This window comes from Channa argus, chromosome 4 (assembly GCF_033026475.1).
Source record: "Channa argus isolate prfri chromosome 4, Channa argus male v1.0, whole genome shotgun sequence".
Lineage (NCBI taxonomy): Eukaryota > Metazoa > Chordata > Actinopteri > Anabantiformes > Channidae > Channa > Channa argus.
In genome coordinates, this window is record NC_090200.1 from 27,723,795 (window position 1) to 27,742,507 (window position 18,713).

Below are 18,713 nucleotides of genomic sequence, written 5' to 3' on the forward strand. Positions count from 1 at the left end.
TATATATATATATATATATATACATATATACGTACATATATATCTATATGTACGTATATATGTATATATACGTAGATACAACGTACATATACATGTTTTTTTTTCTGTCAGTATCTAGCCATCCCCACCCCCGCAGTGCCGATTCCAAGGTAGGTAGAAATTGAGGAGGGTTGCGTCAGGAAAGGCATCCAGCATAAAAACTTTGCCAAATCAACATGTTTACTAATGATCTGCTGTGGAGACCCTGAACGTATGGGATAAGCTGAAAGGCCAAAAAAAAAAAACTAAATGTAGTGACCTAGTAGTAATAATGCACTTGTGAGAAATATAACAAGCACCGATGAACATGAAACTTGAATGTGGTCTCAATTTTTCCTGATCGGCTGTGATGCATGTAGTAGGTGGTATCACCACGGCTGTCTGAGAGGTCCAGCACTGAATGAGGAGTAACTCTGCCCTCTATGTATCTAACAGTCAGAGTGAAGATACAGACAATCCTTTTGAACATAGTGGGAGTTTGAGCAGTAGTAAGGGCAGTGAAAACTCTTTTGAGAGGTTTAATTTGATTTTACTTTATGTAAATAAAACATTGACTTTTGTTATTAGAAAAACATAGCTGTCTGGTATTTATTTTGTAGGACTTTCTCAAAATGTTAACTTTGTTTCTTTAAATCAGGTTAAATCAGGTCGTCCAGACCTGTGCGGTCTATGTTTTTTTCTGTTATTTTCATAATACAACTATGCTGTGATGTATAAAATGTCACATAGTTAAAATGTAAGTTTAAATTTCCGACTGAATGATGTATAAGCCCAGAGCGAGCTGTAGAGGAAGTAGTATAGTGTAGAAGAGATGTAAGGATGTTTATCTGCACAGGTGGTGAATAGGAAGTTAAGAAAGTCGCTTTGGTTCCATGTTAAGGTGGGTCACATTCATCACTCCAACATTTCTGTGACTGCTTGAAATGGATTCTCATTATACTGCATCAGATTTAGTTCAATGGTGAAATGGTAATGGAAATATTTTAGATATTTAATAATAATAACAAAAGCAGAATACAAATACAAAAAATACAAATAAAATCCATCTATTAACAAAATTAATTACTAAATTAAAACTGAATCACAGTGGTAGTATTGTAGTAATTACAATTACAGTGTCAGTAATCACTGGAGTCACACCCATAAATAAGAGAGGACTCAATAATTCATTTTACAATGGCATTTGACTTGTTAGAAGATAAAACAGAACATATGCCAGACACAGCTGAAACATATTCACAGACAATTTATTTTTGATTGAAATTATTTAACATCATAGTTGTTATTTTTCCTGTTGATGATCTTTTGTATTTTTATTACAACAGCCACAGAGCAGCAGCAGCAGCAATAATAATAGCCCAGCAGGAGAAGCAGATCAATGCAGAGAAAGACTGAAATAGAGAGAAACATGATGGGCACCTTTTTTCCAGCTGCCAAACAGTAGTTAACTACAAAGAATCATGGGAAAAAAAAGAGTTTTTTTTTCAGTCAAAATTTGGCTGTGCCACATCCTTCCATAACAGTTGACTCAGACACAGCTGTACACAACTTGAAAAATGGTAGAAACTCTTTACAGTCTGTGCAGAATAAAAAACATCAAAGGGAAAATAGACACAATGGAGGAATCAGGATGGAAATGGAAAAGCAAAGCACAGTGAGCTCCACAGGATACAGAGACGTTGAACAGACCAGAAGAGGTGTTTCTATGCATCCATCACATTCTACAGTAATAAAAAAAAACTTCCATTAGAACCGTAGCATGCTTGGCCACAGGCTCACAGTTTAAAGACATGGCAGGTCTTCAGGGCTCTATAACTGAGGGATGAGTTCAGTGAGGGGATTTTGCCCCAAGACTGCCTATTTGTTTAAAGGAACAGTTTCACATTTTGGAAAATTTCATGAAAACCATAACTCATGACACTGTGTTAGCACCCTTTTAGCCTAGCTTAGCATTAGGGAAATGGCTAGCAAATCCGCATAACAGTGTCTTTAAAACCCATTTGCGAACAGAAGTGTATGAGGAACTATGTGCTGGATCAGTCCTTGGCTGGATGCAGCGACTTCATAGAGGTTGCCAAGCAACCATAAAACGGTGAGGGTTTCCACTTTCGTTTTAGTTAAACAAGGAAAATGTTATGACAGGCCTTAATGCTAAGGTAAGCTTGCCTGAAGCCGGCTGGCAGTTTAAAGGACAGATTCACATTTTTTGTGTATCTTAAAACAGTTCAGGTATCTATATGAACATCAACAAGGTCTTACATGCTAAAATGATTTCTTCTCTTAATAACGACCTTTCAGAGAGGCCTTCCTAAAGCACTTTCAATGAAAGTGATGGGCCAACACCTGCACTAAAAAATCTATTCAGATCTGTATCTAAAGCTAGTGTGAACTAGATATTGAACATTTCCCACTGAAAGAACACAAACTAACAGTTTTGACCTAATTTTTTTAGTGGAGCATATCAATTTCCGTTGTGACTAATTTAGACAGTTGAAAGATTTTATTGTCTTCAGATAAACATTTATTACATTTTAGCAAAGATGGAGGAATGTGGGTTTTGGACCACATAACTTACATAGCACACATCTTATGGAGAGATCTCATAAAGATCTATATAAACAAGAGCAATAATTACACCAAGTAAAACATGTGTACATGTTTATGTGGACACTAGACTGATGTTTTAAGATGCACTTGGGGAAGAAAATGGGAACCTGTAATTTACAGGGACAGACATCCTCAAATTTTCCAAAATGTTAAACTAATGTTCAGACCTAAATACCACAACAAAATCCAAACTGAATTATTAGCTCTGTAATGTATGAAAACAAGTTTATTTAAAAATGAATATGGCCTGTGAGCGTGGTCCAACTCTGATATGATTATCTGGCAGGGTTAGAACTTTTTTGGTTTTTTTTTTAAAACACAAAATATTTGCATTTTTTCGGTATGAAAATAGGAACTCTCAGCTAAGGGCAGCTTCAGTCATTAAGTACCAGTAATGATACAGTTTTTGTTTTTAAGAAAATCAACATCAGACTCTGCCTTGGCCAAAAGGCTCTGCCAAGGGCCATGGATAGATCCTCGAAACAACCAATCAGAAAAGATTTCGATAGGATCTCTCCATTTCAGTCCTTAACCTCAGTGACATAGTGATCAGACCCTTTATCATATTTTAAACCTTTTATAAAACAAAATTACAAAAACAAACCAAAAAAAGATGCAGCAATATGTACATGCTAAAAAAACTAAACAAGAACCAACAGGAAAGAAATGTTAGATTAAACTCAAATCAAAAAAACTGGAAACTTAAAAAGATATAATGAATTTTAAAACATGTTTTAGAGTACAGTGCACTTTGTGTGAAGAAAAAAAACAAACACACAAACATTAAGATGAAGGAAACTCCAGCCTGCCCATCGAGAGGGGGAGGGGGGCTGAGAATAATGTGGAAAAGAGATGAAGGAAAAAAGGGTAGATTCAAAAAGGATTCAAAGGGAGAAATTTGGGGGATGACTATATACACTTGTATATACATCATACAGGAAACTAAAGAGAGCACACGGTCCTAAAGCTAGACCCAAAGATAGGCTAAAGAGGCCAAACAGAAAACTGTCATGGCACCCAATAAATAGGAAACAAAACATCTGATAGTGGACGGCATCCTGCCCTCTGCTGTAGCTTCTGCCTCCGTTCAACAAACAAATCCTAAAAAAACGGATGGATGCAGTCAGAGCAAGGCTGACTGAAACAGGGTTGGAAATGTGACTTCTTGTCTTGTGTTTTCTGGGACCACTGACACAGTCAAATCAACCGAGACAACATTCAGTGATTGTGACAAATGTGCAGTGTATCAGGACATTTGTTACATCATCTGAAATGTGAAAGCCACAATAAACAGACAAACATTTTTGAGGGAATGTAGATAGGCAGATATGGGCAGATATGATTTGGCAGATTTTTCCCAATTGTGTTTCCCATACAAAGCACTGACAGAATATGTACAATAATGTTGTCCCATCCTGGGATGATTCATCCGTACAGCATAAAAATGCCTCATCAATGGATTATGGCGTACTATAAATACAGCAGAACAATGTAAAACAGGTGGTCTGGCAAGAACTAAAAAGCTAACAAATAATCCAAATATCCACTGTGACCCTTCACTCTGACCTCTGCAGAGGAAGGAGGTCAGAGACATGAACAGTGTCTCTCCACAGGCAGGTTGCAATAGGTTCCACTCACACCAGTTAGCACTGAAATCACACTTACGTTGGCCTGATGAAACAAGCGCACAAAACAAACAAAAAAAATGATGTTTGGCAAGTGTCCTTTCTTATTTTCAAGACCGCCTTACAACTACAACACCAAAAAAAAAAAAAAGAAAAAAAAAATTAAAATAGGGGGGATGATATGAAAATATACAACTCTGTGTTGGGTTTACAGGTCCATGTTAGATTTACTGTAGTCCACCTTGCAGGTTTATCAGCATGGGGCAGTGGAAAGAGATGCATCTTTGGGCACCCTCTTTATTAGCTTCTTGCGTTCCATGTTGCAAATAAAAAGACAACAGGGCCTCTGTACTTCATTACTGTTAGGACATAACCCAGGAGAGACAGAGTAAAGGAGGCTTTAAAGATACAACTTATAAATATGGGGCAGTCCCAGACTGCCTAGCAACTGCTACACAAATGTCCTATTAAATAGTAATGGGAGAGCATCAGTATTTACACAGAAAACAAATGAAAACAGAACAGGTGTTGCCATTGCTGTTTAACTTTCCTACAGAGCTCATTTTTCTGAAATGTCATCTCTGGGGTTTAATCTTCATATATACGGTTTATATAACACAGGTCTGGAAAAATATGTTCATTCAAGTTGATAAAAAAATGTTTTTTCTTTTTGTGTTTTAACATGTCGTGTGAGGAATAGGCACAATCTCACAACTTCTTTCTCGGAGATAGCCCCTCATTTTCCCAGAGTTATAGCACGTCTGTCTGGAGAGCTACATTACTATGGTGGATCAGAATGGAGAAGAGCTGGAATGTGAGCTGCTGTATCCAGCCTTCGTCACGCTGAGGGCAGGGGAGTGAAAAAGAGCGGAAGGCTCAGAGGAAAAGGGGTCAATTCAGGGTCTCCTCATGACAAAGACACTCAGAGGTGGGTCGGCAACAGCTGGATTTAGACTGAAACTGAGAGGCCCTATATGCAGGAGTCAGGACGGAGAAAGAAGAGAGTCCCAATATAGTCATATTAGTGGATCATTGCATGTCCTCAGATCGTGACGTTAAAAAACAAGGTACTTGGAACATTGGTGACAGAAGTGTAACGGTAACGATGAGGCCCAGAAGGATTTGTCATTTAGAAAAATGTGACGCTAATGATAAGTAGATGGGTCCTTCCTGGTCATGGCATCACTACATGGGTTGGTAATGAAGGCTGAAGCTGACGACATTGGGGAGATAGTTACACCTGTGATCCTTGCCCTGGAATGGTGTCAGCCTTCCCGGGTAAATGATGGCGACAATGTAAATGAAACCACCACACTGCTTTTCCATGGTAAGTATGTGAGCCTGCGTGCAGTGGGTGCACATGTTGATGTGTATGTCTGTCAATGTGTTAAGTGTGTGAACGTGGCTGATCACCAAGCTTCAGTGTACCGAACATCGACATCTTTCAGGTTGGGCAGTTTGGCCTGCAGAGGAAGACACAGACAAAACAGAAACTGCTTAACTGTTTAAATCAAAAGGATATTTTAAAGACTACAACACTTAGGATCAACCAGATGTTAATTATATTTTTTTCTTCGTGTTAGTTTTTGTCAGTTTTAAACTATTTTTGAGAAAATTCTGGCAATGTCATTCAAGTATGTATATGTTGATATCATTCACCTGCATAACACTTATCAGAGTTTTGGTTACTGACAAAATAGCTCTAACGCTGACATAACACTAGGTCTGAAAATAAGGGCATTTCCCAGGACACTAGATGGTAACACAAAAGACAGTGAATCTAGGCAATTTAGCAATGACTCTGAACTGCATTTTCGGCTACTAGGGCAGCAGAGCAAGCTATAAACACAAAACTGACAGATTATGGAAGATTTGCATTTTACAAGTTAAGAGGAGTGTTTTGGCTCCCTAACAAATGTACATTCACTCTCCTCTGTTTTGATATCCTGCTACTGCTGAGAAAACGATCCTGTTATTCAACCGCTAAAGGCTGAGTTGAGTTCATCAGCTAATGTGGCTGCTTACTTTGAGAGCTTTTAACAGAAAACAACTACTTGTCGCTGCTTGGAACAATGTTGATGAGAGCAGCAACATGGACTGAAACAGTTGAAAGACTCTCACACACTCTGCAGAGCAAAGTACAACTACAGAGTCAGGTGACCCTTATCAGTGGGTTTTCCACTGTTGATAAAAACTTTTCCATTACACAATGTAATTTCTTCATTGTTATTATTATTATTATTATGAATGGACTAGTGTAGTTTTAAATATTAATCAATTTTTCAATTAGACTTCAGTCGACTTCTGTCTACTGACTTAACAACTCTTACAATAAGTTGGAATAAGCTTATTATAATTGCACCTTTGCCTCTAGATCTGTGCTATGAGCACCAATACATATGTCAATTATAAGTACATCACTCAGAAATTAGAGACCCATACGAAACTTGGGTCGAAAATAATTTCAGTTTCACAACTACAATTCAAGGTGGCACATGCTGAGCTATCATTTTGTTCATTTATTTACTTATTGATGCATATAAATTTACCTAAAAACATAAATAAAATTGCAGATAAAAAAATTCAATAGTATTTTGTCCACCCACAAGTAAATGGTTTTTTTTTTTATAAAAATGAGTCATTTGTGGTTTTGGTAAGATGTCCTGCAATTTTACCTTGAGGTCCTCATATGTGTCAGCTGTGAGCTTGGTGCTGTTCATATTCAGACTGCACAGGCTCTTCATGGCTGCAACAAGCAGACAGTTCTAATTAGCTACAAGTAACATATTCAACACCATTGTCCTTGTATTAATGCTTTCTAGTAACCAGAACGTTTATCTTCTTGTCTTTACATGACACTGTTCAGTCTCTGCATATTAAAACTGTAAAAAAAAATGAGATTCATTTTACAGGTGTTTTCTTACAACTGAGAGCCAGTAAGCCAGCATCTGTGACGGGAGTCTCACACAGGTTCAAAACCTGAAGACAGGCCAGATGTTCGGATAACAACCTCAGCCCAGCATCTCCAAACTGTAGGGTGAAAAAAGATGGGGGGATGAAATTTGAGATTATGCACATATTGGATCACTAGTCAGCATTTGGGGTGTGTGTGTGTGTGTGTGTGTTTACCTGTGTGGACCAGAGGTTGAGCTGCTTGAGTGACGGCAGCTTAATGAGCTGCTCTGCACAGGCACTAGTGACATTGGTGAAGGCCAGGCTCAGATTCTCCAAATTACCAAAGGAACCTGAGCTCAACAGACGGGCTAGGTCTGCATCCTACAGCATGTTCAAAAAAGGTTTAGTATGTTTACAGAAAATTAGGTACCTTTAGTGCCTTGGCTTATAATTGATGAGTAAAGCTGAAAAGTTAAAACTATTTGTATGTCAGCAGTGAAAGCATCTCCGTTATCTTACCGTGGACTTTGATGGGAGAGTCAGTCGGGTGGGGCCTCCTTTTCTTTGCTGTAGATAAGAGACAGAAAAAAAATGATGGCATCTGAGCTCAAGGCCTTGCAGGTAGCTTTTCAGACAGTAGATGGTATGTGTGAGTGGATGCAGGCAAACTTTCAAGGAAGGGAAGTGAAACACAACACAACACAACACTGCTCCTGCTATTTTTTAACCGGACTAATACCATGATTTTAGTTTAAAGTCATTTCTATCATCCCACACTTTGGGCTTGTGAATTTTCAAAAAAATAAATAAATACATTTGAAAGGGAAGATAAAGTGAAAATGTTCTGTTTAAATCCAGCGACCCTTCCAAACAGTTTCGGTTGTGTTTTTGGAAAGACGTTTTGCCAGAGAATATTGGAACAGCAGGGAAAAAAATGTTATTTGACGACTAATTACAAACCCATAAAAAAATAGATCAATTGTGTGACAGAAAACACATTATTGTAATTGTAATTACTACAAATCCACAAAAATGCATCTAACTAATGAATCTTTACCATATTGACATATTAGTCTTTGTCTCTTGGTTCCAAAGAATCATGACAAATCTGCCAATAAAATCTGGGTTTCAAGATGTTTCTAGGAACATGACTATCAATTCCATACACAGTTTTTACAGCCATTTGTGTTTGAAAGTTTTGTTGAAGTGCCTTCAAAATAAAATTCTTCCTGAGTGGTGTTAAAGATGCCACTAGATAACTTTGGTTCCCATCCTGGACAACATAACATCAACCAAACATAGCAACCAGTGTTGTTATGTTTGCTCGATGTCTGGTTGTGTCAATGAATCTTTAGTTTCTGGAAACTGTCCATCACATAGGAATCAATAACTCATGGCATATTTACTTCAAAATACAAATTTCCTGTAACACTGAAACATTTGGTGTAAAAGTAAATTTCACTCAGCAAAAGATGAGGGAGACAAAATAGCAAAATTACCAAATCCTGTACAGTGGGCTTATAAGCAAAGTACATCTTTAGTGTCTTTAACAGTATTTATCAAAACAGATACTTAAAATTGATTTATATGCCGAGTGTAAATTGTCTGAGTTGAATACTTTTGACTTCTAGCACACAGAGAGAGTCAAGTGGCTGTGACTCAGTTTGTGAGGCATGCAGACTGAGCTGAGAGGACCGGTAACTGGTCTGATCTTTACTGTTAGAGCACTTCAGGGCCAGGCGGGCTCTAGGAATTTTCACACTCCAGCATTAGGGTGTGCGACACACAGGGATGAGCTAGTTAGCTGGAGGCCCTTCTGGCTGTTACAAGAAAGTAGAGGGTGATACAATTGGCTGTAAACACCAGACAGGCTGTAGGTCTCCCAATAAAGTTTTAATGCAAGAGTAACATAAAGAACATTTGGCCATAACTTGGTGCGGCAGCAGATCAACCTAATCCATTATTAAGACCATCATTCCCTCTAGTATTTGTGGTGTGTCCTGCACAGGTCAGGCACCTGTTGGAAGCTTTTCAGCCTATTCAGCAGATTGAATTGGTGATGGAGACTGTTGGTGTGAGAGACAGCTATGTTTGGCTCTCCAGGTCAGCAAATCCATCAATTACTTTCTGGCAACAACCAAGGCACTATGAGTCAATCCAAACATCAGCATTGGTCGTAGATAGTGTGGTGATGCTGGCTTAATGTGTTTGTTGGCCTTTATTTATTGCCTTCATCATGTTACAGCATAATGTTGATCCATTGTTCCTTCTGGCTGGTGATGACATATTAGTCTTTGTCTCTTGGTTCCAAAGAATCATGACAAATCTGCCAATAAAATCTGGGTTTCAAGATGTTTCTAGGAACATGACAATCAATTCCATACCCTTTATTTAAAAATGTACAAGAACAGATTTAACGTTTAAATCTTTTGAGCTACCAAAATATAACCTTTACCTGCCGCCACAATCTGGGCCTGTACTTACTAAGAATCTCAGAATCCCTCCTAGGAGTCTGACTAAAAATACTCTTATCTCAGAGGACATCAAAAGTTATTTCTGAAGCCTCTTACTCTTACTTTCAGTAAGGAGTAGGAATGTTCCTAGGAAAGGGTACAGCATCAGTATTTCGCAACCTTCCACGCTGCAAAGTATAAATTAAAGTGATGTGTTGTAGTTTTTCCAGGGTTGAGGTTTGTAGTTTAATGCAGTGGGAAATTCAAATGCTGAAAATTGCTTTACCAACTATATTTCTGCGGTACGACATTTGGAAAGCTACTGTATGTGAACATGTACTCATCAGACCAATCCATTTATTGTCTCTGTATCACACATTGGTCAACATGATAAAAAAATAAAGGTTTCTGCCCACACTATTTTATGGTGCCCGATGTGTGTGTGTGAGTGCACTGAATCATATGTCCACCAAAGGATCATGTGGTTCATCAATACTGTGATAACATTTAAGTTCATGTATCTATGTTGGTGCTTTGGTTGATTATTTTGATCCCTGCAGTTGTTGTCAATGACACCAACAACAGCATTTTGTATAAGTGAAGCTTCCTCTTTTTGTCAGTGTCTTGTCAAGAAATTAATCAATCTGTGCATCTTCTATACTGCAACATGCGTGATCAAAGTTCAGGTTTTATGGCAGAAAGCTGCCTCTTCCCTACAGCTATAGTGGTTTTTATACAGCATACACAGTCTGCAATCCCCCCCACCCCACCACAGGGCATGTCCATTCCACACAGGACCTGCTAAAAAAATATATAATTTGCTCCAGACAATATCTTGAGCTCCATGTCATTAAATGTTAGAAATCTCTCTCCTCCCACAGGATCTGCATACTTCTCACTGTATAAACACCATTTCCTGACTACTCCTAACCAGTTAAGACACGTCTAGAGCTGTCCTGCATTTTGGTTGAGTTAGTTTAAGAATGTTGATAAATAGCTCTTAGTCGTACTGCTAAAAGTAGGACCAAAACTGCATCATTCTGCAAATTAATGTCAAATAGGAGTGATTTCCTACTTTGAGAAGCTTAGTAAAGGAGCCTATCCGAGCGTATCAGTGGGCAAGAGGCGAGGTACACCCTGAACAGTTCTCCAGTCTATCTCAGGGCCAACAAAGAGACAGTCATCTTACACTCTCAGTCACCAATGAACCTAACATTCATGTCTTTGGACTGTGGGAGGAAACCGGAGTATCCCCGGGAAACCCAAGCAAGCATGGGGCGAACATGTGTCTTAATTTTGTTCCGTTATCCAGATTTTGTGGCCCTCAAAAGTTTATTTCGGAAGCATGTTGGGATTGTAGATAAGGTTAAGGTTGAACAAAATGTTCAGTAGTAAGGTATCTTCATGCCTCAGTGTACCTAATAAAGTACCGATTGTGTGCATGTGTGTATTAGGGGAGTAACTCACCAGTTCTTTGAGTTCTCTCTGTCGGTCACAGAGCTGCTCGTACATGCACAGGCCCACCTGGGTGCTCTCTAGGGTGGAGATGATCTGCAGCTGTGTGTCTTTGTTGTCAATGATGTTGTACTCTAGCATCAGACACAGGATCTGGGCACACAAATAGGTGTATACACACACACACGCACACAGTAAAAAGGCGGTGTATTTGAAATAGAGAACATTATGACAATTAATTCTCATGTTACAAGGAGTACAAGGTATTGTAGATCTCCTGTGGCTTTGGAGGAGCTTTGTTAAAATTGACACATTTACCCTGATGGTCATAGGAATGTAATCAGGATAACACAAAGATTAACATCAACCTGTGTTACATTCTGTAAAGCAGTGAAGTTTTAAAAGCTTGTGTTTGCTTGCATTATGAGAAGCTGTGTCCATATTATAGAAACAACTCTTCTTGTGTAAATGATAATGACAAAATCAAAGATAAGGGCAAAAGCAAAAAGGTTTCATCCTTCCAAATCAATCACTTTGAGTGCAGATCTTTCAAAGTTGCAGCTTTTTTGTTCCTTTTTTCTACTGCAAACCAACTGGAAACACAATGAAGGAAATTCTAATTGAAAACACCCTACTTGATTAAATTAAACAAACTCCCACTGCTGTAGTCTTATTTTTGCTTCAGGAACACATCTGAATATATATTTGCACAGAACAAAAAATGTGGATGTTGGACCCCATCACTTTCATTAAAAACGGTTTCAGGAAGCAATCTCTTCATTATTTTCATTAAGAGGTAGAATGATTACATCAGGTAAAACCTGATTATTAATTGATAGATGAATTCATAGAATGACAAACACGGACACACCTCCACCATGGTCTGGTTACCACGCAGGGCCAGCAGCATGCAGGGACCCAGCTTGTTTTCAGCAAGAGACAAGAGGAACTTCTTGGTCTTATAGCAGGAGCCCATCAAGATATGAACCTGAGAAAGGTTGGTAGTTTTTAAAGAGCCACAACCACACATTTATTGGCACAGGGCTGGTTCAGGTTTTGTATGTGTCTGTATACTTACCATACTGGCAAACAGCTCTCCATCATCATCGCAGGCAACACCTCCTGGACTGTACAGCTGGAACCAGCCGTCTTTACCTGAACGCACACTGAGGAGACAGGAATGGACCTGGAAAACCAACACAGAAAACACACCTGTAACAATTTTGTTTAGGCTCTACACGGCTTATAAACACACACAGATACACAAACGCACACTTACCTCCTGCCTTGGGTCTTCTGCAAACCTCTGAATAACATATTTCAGTTCCCTGTTTGGATAGAGAAACATGGCCACACAAAGGTCAGGTTGTTTTCAAACTGGAATCTGACAAAATCTATGAACATTTCATGATGTCAGAGCTACTTACTTTGTAAATTTGGCATGTGCAAGAGCCCTGGAGAGAGGGAAGACAAAGAGAGATTTAAGATATGACAGAAGATCTGGAGAAGAGAATGTTTCTGTGGGAAAACGTATGCCTTTCAAGCACTACTATTGCGATTCTATGCTTTACGATGCATCTAAGCATTTCTGGAGGTTAGTGCTGTACTTGCAGTTCCCCCTTTAATGCTCTTACACTGATGACTAAGCAGATGATGTAGCTCACTGATGGTGGACAGAATCAACACAATCACAGAAGTTTCAGAGGGAGTGCAGAGCTCATTATACCTTTTTAAGCTTGTATACACAAGACATGACTTGTTTGTTACTTTTGATAATATTTTAATGAACCCTGGAGGGAGATCATCAAATTTACATTGTAAGAGGTTCACTATAGTGATAATAGTCAGAGAAACTGGCTTTTACATTTTAAACTAATCATTGATAAAATGATCGGGTAACACTGTCTGTAAATACATTAATTTCTATTCGATTTCTTGTAATTCCTGTAGTGCTAATACATCAAAAGTGAAGCCAATCTTTTGTTTTGTGCCTCTAGAAATTTTAATATTTAATTTTTAACCCAAAATTCACCTTCAGCAAATAAATGATAAAGGAGAGGAGCAAAGTTAATGGCTTAAGAGGATCTACAAGACTAGGAGGGGAGAAATAAACATATTCAGCTTCATGGCACATCAAAGTCATGATATGTTTCTAATTAAAAATAAATGAAGCAACTCATTAGCAGAAAGAATAGTTTGACATTTTGTTAAATACAATAATTTCCTTTATTGCTAAGAGTTACAAAAGGAGGAGCATCGGTCTGGGAGTTTGGTTCAACTCTTGGACTGGCAGGATGAAATCTGCATGAAAAAATGTTTGGTTCCTCCATCTTCAGCAAAGCTCTTAAACCAGACTGATGGGGACAGGACAGACTGTGGCTGAACTGGGCAGCTTTGTGTGTGTGTGTGTGTGTGTGTGTGTGTGTGTGTGTGTGTGTGTGTGTGTGTGTGTGTGAGAATGTGATCAGAGCCTTTCCTGAAAATTGAATAAAGTTTTTTTTTAAATAAAAGTGTCCAAGAAATAGTCCAGCATATGACCAACGAAATCTTTTTACAGTTCGACTTTTATTTAGATTATGGAAATGAGACACAACATGTTAATTAGGGATCTGTGTGTGTACAGGAAGTTATCCGTCAATATGTGTGTCTAAATGTTTATGCGCACTGATATGACTCATTGTATCTTTAGATACAGGGTCCTGGGGAGTATTGTTGCAATTCTTAATGACGCCCAAAGCCATCGACCAGGCAACAGTGGCGCAGGTGAGCAACAGGTGCGTCGCAGTTTTTGGACAAACAAGTCATAAACTAGTTGACACTAATGAAGCTTTGGATCAGCCAGACAATTATAAATAAGACTCCGGGCTGCTCATAGCCAATTACAGAGGGCTCTCTGGGGAAAAAAGAGCCACCCCTCCAGCTCATGACCTCCAGGGAGGTGCGGTGAGGCACCTCACCTATGTCAGCAGCCAGGCCCCAACAGGACCCTGTTAGAAACATGCAAAGATCCTCAGAGATGGTGATGGAAGGTGCTTTTTTCCTTTGAATTGTTCATGACATCTTCCATTTGTTGCTATGTGTTGGGATAAGAACACTGCCAAAATGTGGACAACCTACTCTAAACACCATCTGTGTCGCTCTGCAATAACACCACCAAACCTGAAATGTCCTGTAGTGAGTTTCTCTCTGGTGTTTTACAAACAATGACCAATGAAACTGAGCAGATCTTTTTTTTTAAATTACTGTGACTAGATGAGCAGCAGTTAGTTTTACTGAAATGACTGGAAGGCAGAAAAGAAAGAAGACATTGGAGAAGATTGTCAACAAGGTCTTTACGACCACTAAACTGATTCAGGCAAAAGGACACAGTGAACCAGTCTCCATTGTTGTGGTCCCGCATTACCACAATGTGCAGTTTTCCTGGGGAGGTGCATGCCAGGCTACAGCAAAGGGTACTGTGTAGTGTTCGCAGCGCTTTATGGATGGATGACATTGGTACACAGGACCAACTCTGGGAGCTCCTCCAAAGCTTTAGGAAAGTCTTACAAAACAGCAGAAATACTTTTTTTGGTTTTATCTTCTACATATGGTCAAACTCAGGTTCAGTAAATTGGACATGGAGAAGTAGAATTATCACCTTTCTGACAGTTTCAACTTATAAACTGAGAAATATAACCTTGTAAAAGTAGTATTTATGGCAGAGCTTCTATATTGGTTTTCATTAAATTGCACAGGTGTACCTGATAAAGTAGTCAGTGAGTATATACTGTACATTTATCCATATATACACAAACAATATACACATACAAATACATAAGCTGCAGCTTATTTAACGTACCCTTCTCCCTCATATTGTTTCAACACCTAACTTTACTATCACTTAGATTAACTCATTCCACCATTAAGACCTAACTTCACCATCCTCTCACTGATTTACATCCAATTTCCTGTCCCGACTACAATGAATTTGTTACTTAAGCTCTTTTAAGATTCATTTAAATTTAAAATGTTAGTCTCAAATCTTCAACTCATCACTGACATTTGTTCTTAATTTGCACTCTACCATAAGCAAATATGAGAAAACAGCTTTTGGTTTTCTCTAAGAAGGTTGTACAAAATTCTGTACATAATTTATAAGTAATAAATATTTACAATTTCACTAAACCCTGAATTTAAGAGTCAGCAGCATAAACTGATTTTTTATTAGTGCAGGATAATCTACCCTATTAAGTATTGTTGTAGCTTTCTTATTCATTTCAGAGGGAAATTTCCCATAGACCTTATATAATGTTGGGCACATATATGCGGATAAACAGCACCTAATAGCTACTCCTCACTTAGTGGTACCTCTGAAGCTGAATTTTTGTACTGTGTTAGATAGGATGACAGGGAAGTCAGATTACCATCTCATTTAGTGGTGTGTTTAAAGCCAAAATATGCAACTTGAGCAAGGGATAGCATGAGACTGTGTGTGTGTATATATATATATATATATATATATATATATGTGATACACATACACACACACGTTTGATTTCAGACTAAATGTCAGAATACCCTACTGCCGTGTATTTGTGAATACTCACTCTTTAGGGAAGGGGATGGGCTGCAGCAGGCTGGCCAGAGCAGGTCTCCAGTCATCATAGTCGGACCTGAGAGAGACAGACAGTCATGAAAAAGAAAAGGAAAGCAAAGATAAAGAGAAGTGTAGAGAGGAGGGTATAGCTGAATATATAAGGCTGCAGAGCCAAATGGCAGAGGAGAAGCCTATACTTCATCAGCACTGAATTGACACATTGATTTAACAGAAGTTAGAGCAGCATCGCATTACTGAGAGTTAAGTAAAACTGGCTTGGCTACAAATGCACATCAACTATAACTTTTTAGGAAACTGACACTGACAACACACACACACACACACACACACACACACACACACACACACACACACACACACACACACACAGTGTAACTTGGGCCCTTAAGATCATTCGTTTAAGGCTGTAAAGTTTATTTACACTGATCATTTTTACAGAAAAACACACTGACATGTCTCCTTCACAAACTATGAAACTTCCTGGGATGCTGAGAGGAAATTTTACTTTAAACTGGCTCACGAGTGTATGCAACTTGATTCCTTCCACTGCATAAACACAAGCGGTAAAATATTAGGAGAGAATGTGTTTCTCTCACAAGGTAATCACTACATCATGTCTTTGTTGTTGTCTCCTGCTGTTCACCATACTGCAGACAATTTGCAGACATCCATCTATTTTTTGGGTGCGGTTGTCTAAGAAATTAAGAAGATAATCTACCGCGTGTTAAACTGACCTTAGCAAGAGTGGAGGCAGAGGGGGGTTAGAATTGTGGCACAGTCCTGACAAGAATCCCTACTCTACGCTTATGTTTATAAATTAATTAATGCCGAACTTTTAGCACAAGGAGAACTGATCAAATTTAATGGTAGAATAAATTGCTGTTTTTTTTAAACTTCAAGTTGTATTTATAGCTTTTTTTATGCTAATAATTTTGTAGCAGTTGCATTTGCTGCAGAACGTCACCTCCACTTAATTTCTTAATGGCTATTTACATCAACTATTCGGTAGGTGATACTATTACTGCAGTTTTTACAGTAAACAAACCCTTTCATAATTAATATACAGTTGATCATCTTCTAAAAGCACAGATTTTACATTTTGTTTAAAATATTATTTCCAAATGTGCAATCTTTCTAGGTGTGTGAGCCCCATTCTGACCTTCCCCCTTAACAATATTTAGACACTTTAGTGTCTGGAGTGACATCCAAGCTCACATGGTACACAGACAACACACCAGATTGATGGAGAGCTAATGGTAATAGTGATATAAGATTTGGTTTTGTGCAAACTGCACAAATCAAAAAAGGCAAAAAGATTTTTTTAAAAGGCATTAATATCCCAATTAGTTCAGAGTTTAGACCTAATAAAATCTATGTCAAAGTAAGCATTTATTTTCTATCATATCAAGTAGTAACAGAAAGATTATAATAGCAGTTCAACAGCCCCAATAGCAATCAAAAGAAGGAACGTTACTCAGAGATACAGTCTAACACCTACTGAGGTGGTTAACATTAATGTAATGCTGGAGAGTCCAGCACACATCCAGGTCATATTTAGCCTAGCTTAGATTAAAGACTGGTAAAAGGAACTGCCTGCCCCCCTTTTTATTTTTGTATAGAGCTGAAACTGAAAAAAAAAAAAAATCTTCTGATCTGACTCTGGTAAGACTCTGGTTTCTTTGATACTCAGGTGTAGTGACAGTGTTCGATGGAAACTCACAGCATCTTAAGGATGAGAGCAAAGCAGCCAAGCACTCGGTCAGCTTGTGCAGGCAGCTGGATGGACAAAGTGTTGAGGGCCGGGCTGACCATCAGACAGTCGATGAGGTTGGGTTCACTGTCGCCTCCTGATGGGCTGCCCTTCCGCTTGGTGTTGGCTGAGTTGTTTCGCTCCAGCTCTACCAGAATCTCGCTAGAGTTGACAACGGAGGGAGGAGGGGAGAGAGGCAGAGAGGGTGTTGGGCAAGAGATGGGGATGGATGGAGCGGGGTTCGAGGGGGCAGTGGAAGGCGGCTCAGGAGAACTTGGGTTGGTGGAGAGTGGGAGGAGGGTGGCAGGAGGCGGCGTGGGGGGCTCAGGGCGTAGCAGGCGGAGGGGCATCGGTGGTTTGCGGTCGTTCTGCTGCTGGCACCCATTTCTGATCTCCTTCAGGCTGGGGGAGTTGTCCCTGCTGCAGGGAGGGAATGGATGAAAGAAGAGATGAAAGATGATTGGACACCCACAGCATGTAAACACATCACATGAACATTACAGCAGGATGGATCTTATGTAAATGTAAATATTGGCCTCAGAGTAATGCGGTAATGACAAATGGGAAATGGAGAGGATATAGTGATGGCCAAGAGAGATGGGTGCCAGAGTGATGGTTCCTTTGTGTGCTGGAGTTTTGGAAAACTTGCTAAGAAGTGTTCCTCTCTGGGACAAATCAAGCTAAGGAGGTGACACTAATGAGTCAAGATAGACGACATTACACATTTGCAGTCAACAAAAAGCCCCTGCGGAACATGCTAAAAAGAAACATAACTATTTTAAAAGAGATCAATGCAGTGAGGGTCAATTAGAAAGCAAACACAATGGGATTTTGTTTTTGGTAAGGGAAATCTTTACAACCTAGATGTTTTTATTCCTCTAATGGACCATGATGTTTGAATATGTCGACAAGAATGAACAAAGAGTCATTGTACTGTTCGAGAAGGGCAAATTCACAGTTAGTTAATGCAACATCTTGAAGCGTCTTTGTAAGGATTGTATCTGTAAAAAGCAGAAATGTATGGAAATTAGAAACATTCTGCACTTTTTGTTTTGTCACCTATATTTTCTGTGTATAGCTCCTTTAAAACCCTGAGTTCTTTCTTTAAATGAAACTGCTAACACGGCCTCATAAGCAACACTAGGTTTTTCTTGTAAACAAACATCGTGCTTCGTGTGCTTGTGTGCGCGCGTTTGTGCGAGCGTGTGTTTGCACCCTTTTATTTTAAAATAGCAAAAGTGTGAAAGACAAAAGAAAAAAAAAACATTTCCATCAACATTCATTGCTCAATT

General features: G+C 38.9%; 1 protein-coding gene across 2 annotated transcripts in view; it reads right to left on the minus strand.

Moving 5' to 3' along the window:
• Positions 1 to 1,016: 1,016 nt before the first annotated feature.
• The window catches only part of cmip (c-Maf inducing protein), a 51,646-nt gene continuing 33,949 nt past the window's right edge, over positions 1,017 to 18,713 (minus strand). For both annotated transcript variants that reach the window (XM_067500437.1, XM_067500438.1), the window contains 12 exons: positions 17,392 to 17,841; positions 15,661 to 15,726; positions 12,502 to 12,528; positions 12,354 to 12,402; positions 12,153 to 12,260; positions 11,946 to 12,062; positions 11,087 to 11,227; positions 7,686 to 7,733; positions 7,401 to 7,547; positions 7,196 to 7,301; positions 6,947 to 7,017; positions 1,017 to 5,734 (listed from right to left, as the gene is read on the minus strand). In XM_067500437.1, the coding sequence (XP_067356538.1) occupies positions 5,681 to 5,734; positions 6,947 to 7,017; positions 7,196 to 7,301; positions 7,401 to 7,547; positions 7,686 to 7,733; positions 11,087 to 11,227; positions 11,946 to 12,062; positions 12,153 to 12,260; positions 12,354 to 12,402; positions 12,502 to 12,528; positions 15,661 to 15,726; positions 17,392 to 17,841 (1,384 nt within the window). In that variant the 3' untranslated portion in view covers positions 1,017 to 5,680. The remainder of the gene's footprint in view (positions 5,735 to 6,946; positions 7,018 to 7,195; positions 7,302 to 7,400; positions 7,548 to 7,685; positions 7,734 to 11,086; positions 11,228 to 11,945; positions 12,063 to 12,152; positions 12,261 to 12,353; positions 12,403 to 12,501; positions 12,529 to 15,660; positions 15,727 to 17,391; positions 17,842 to 18,713) is intronic.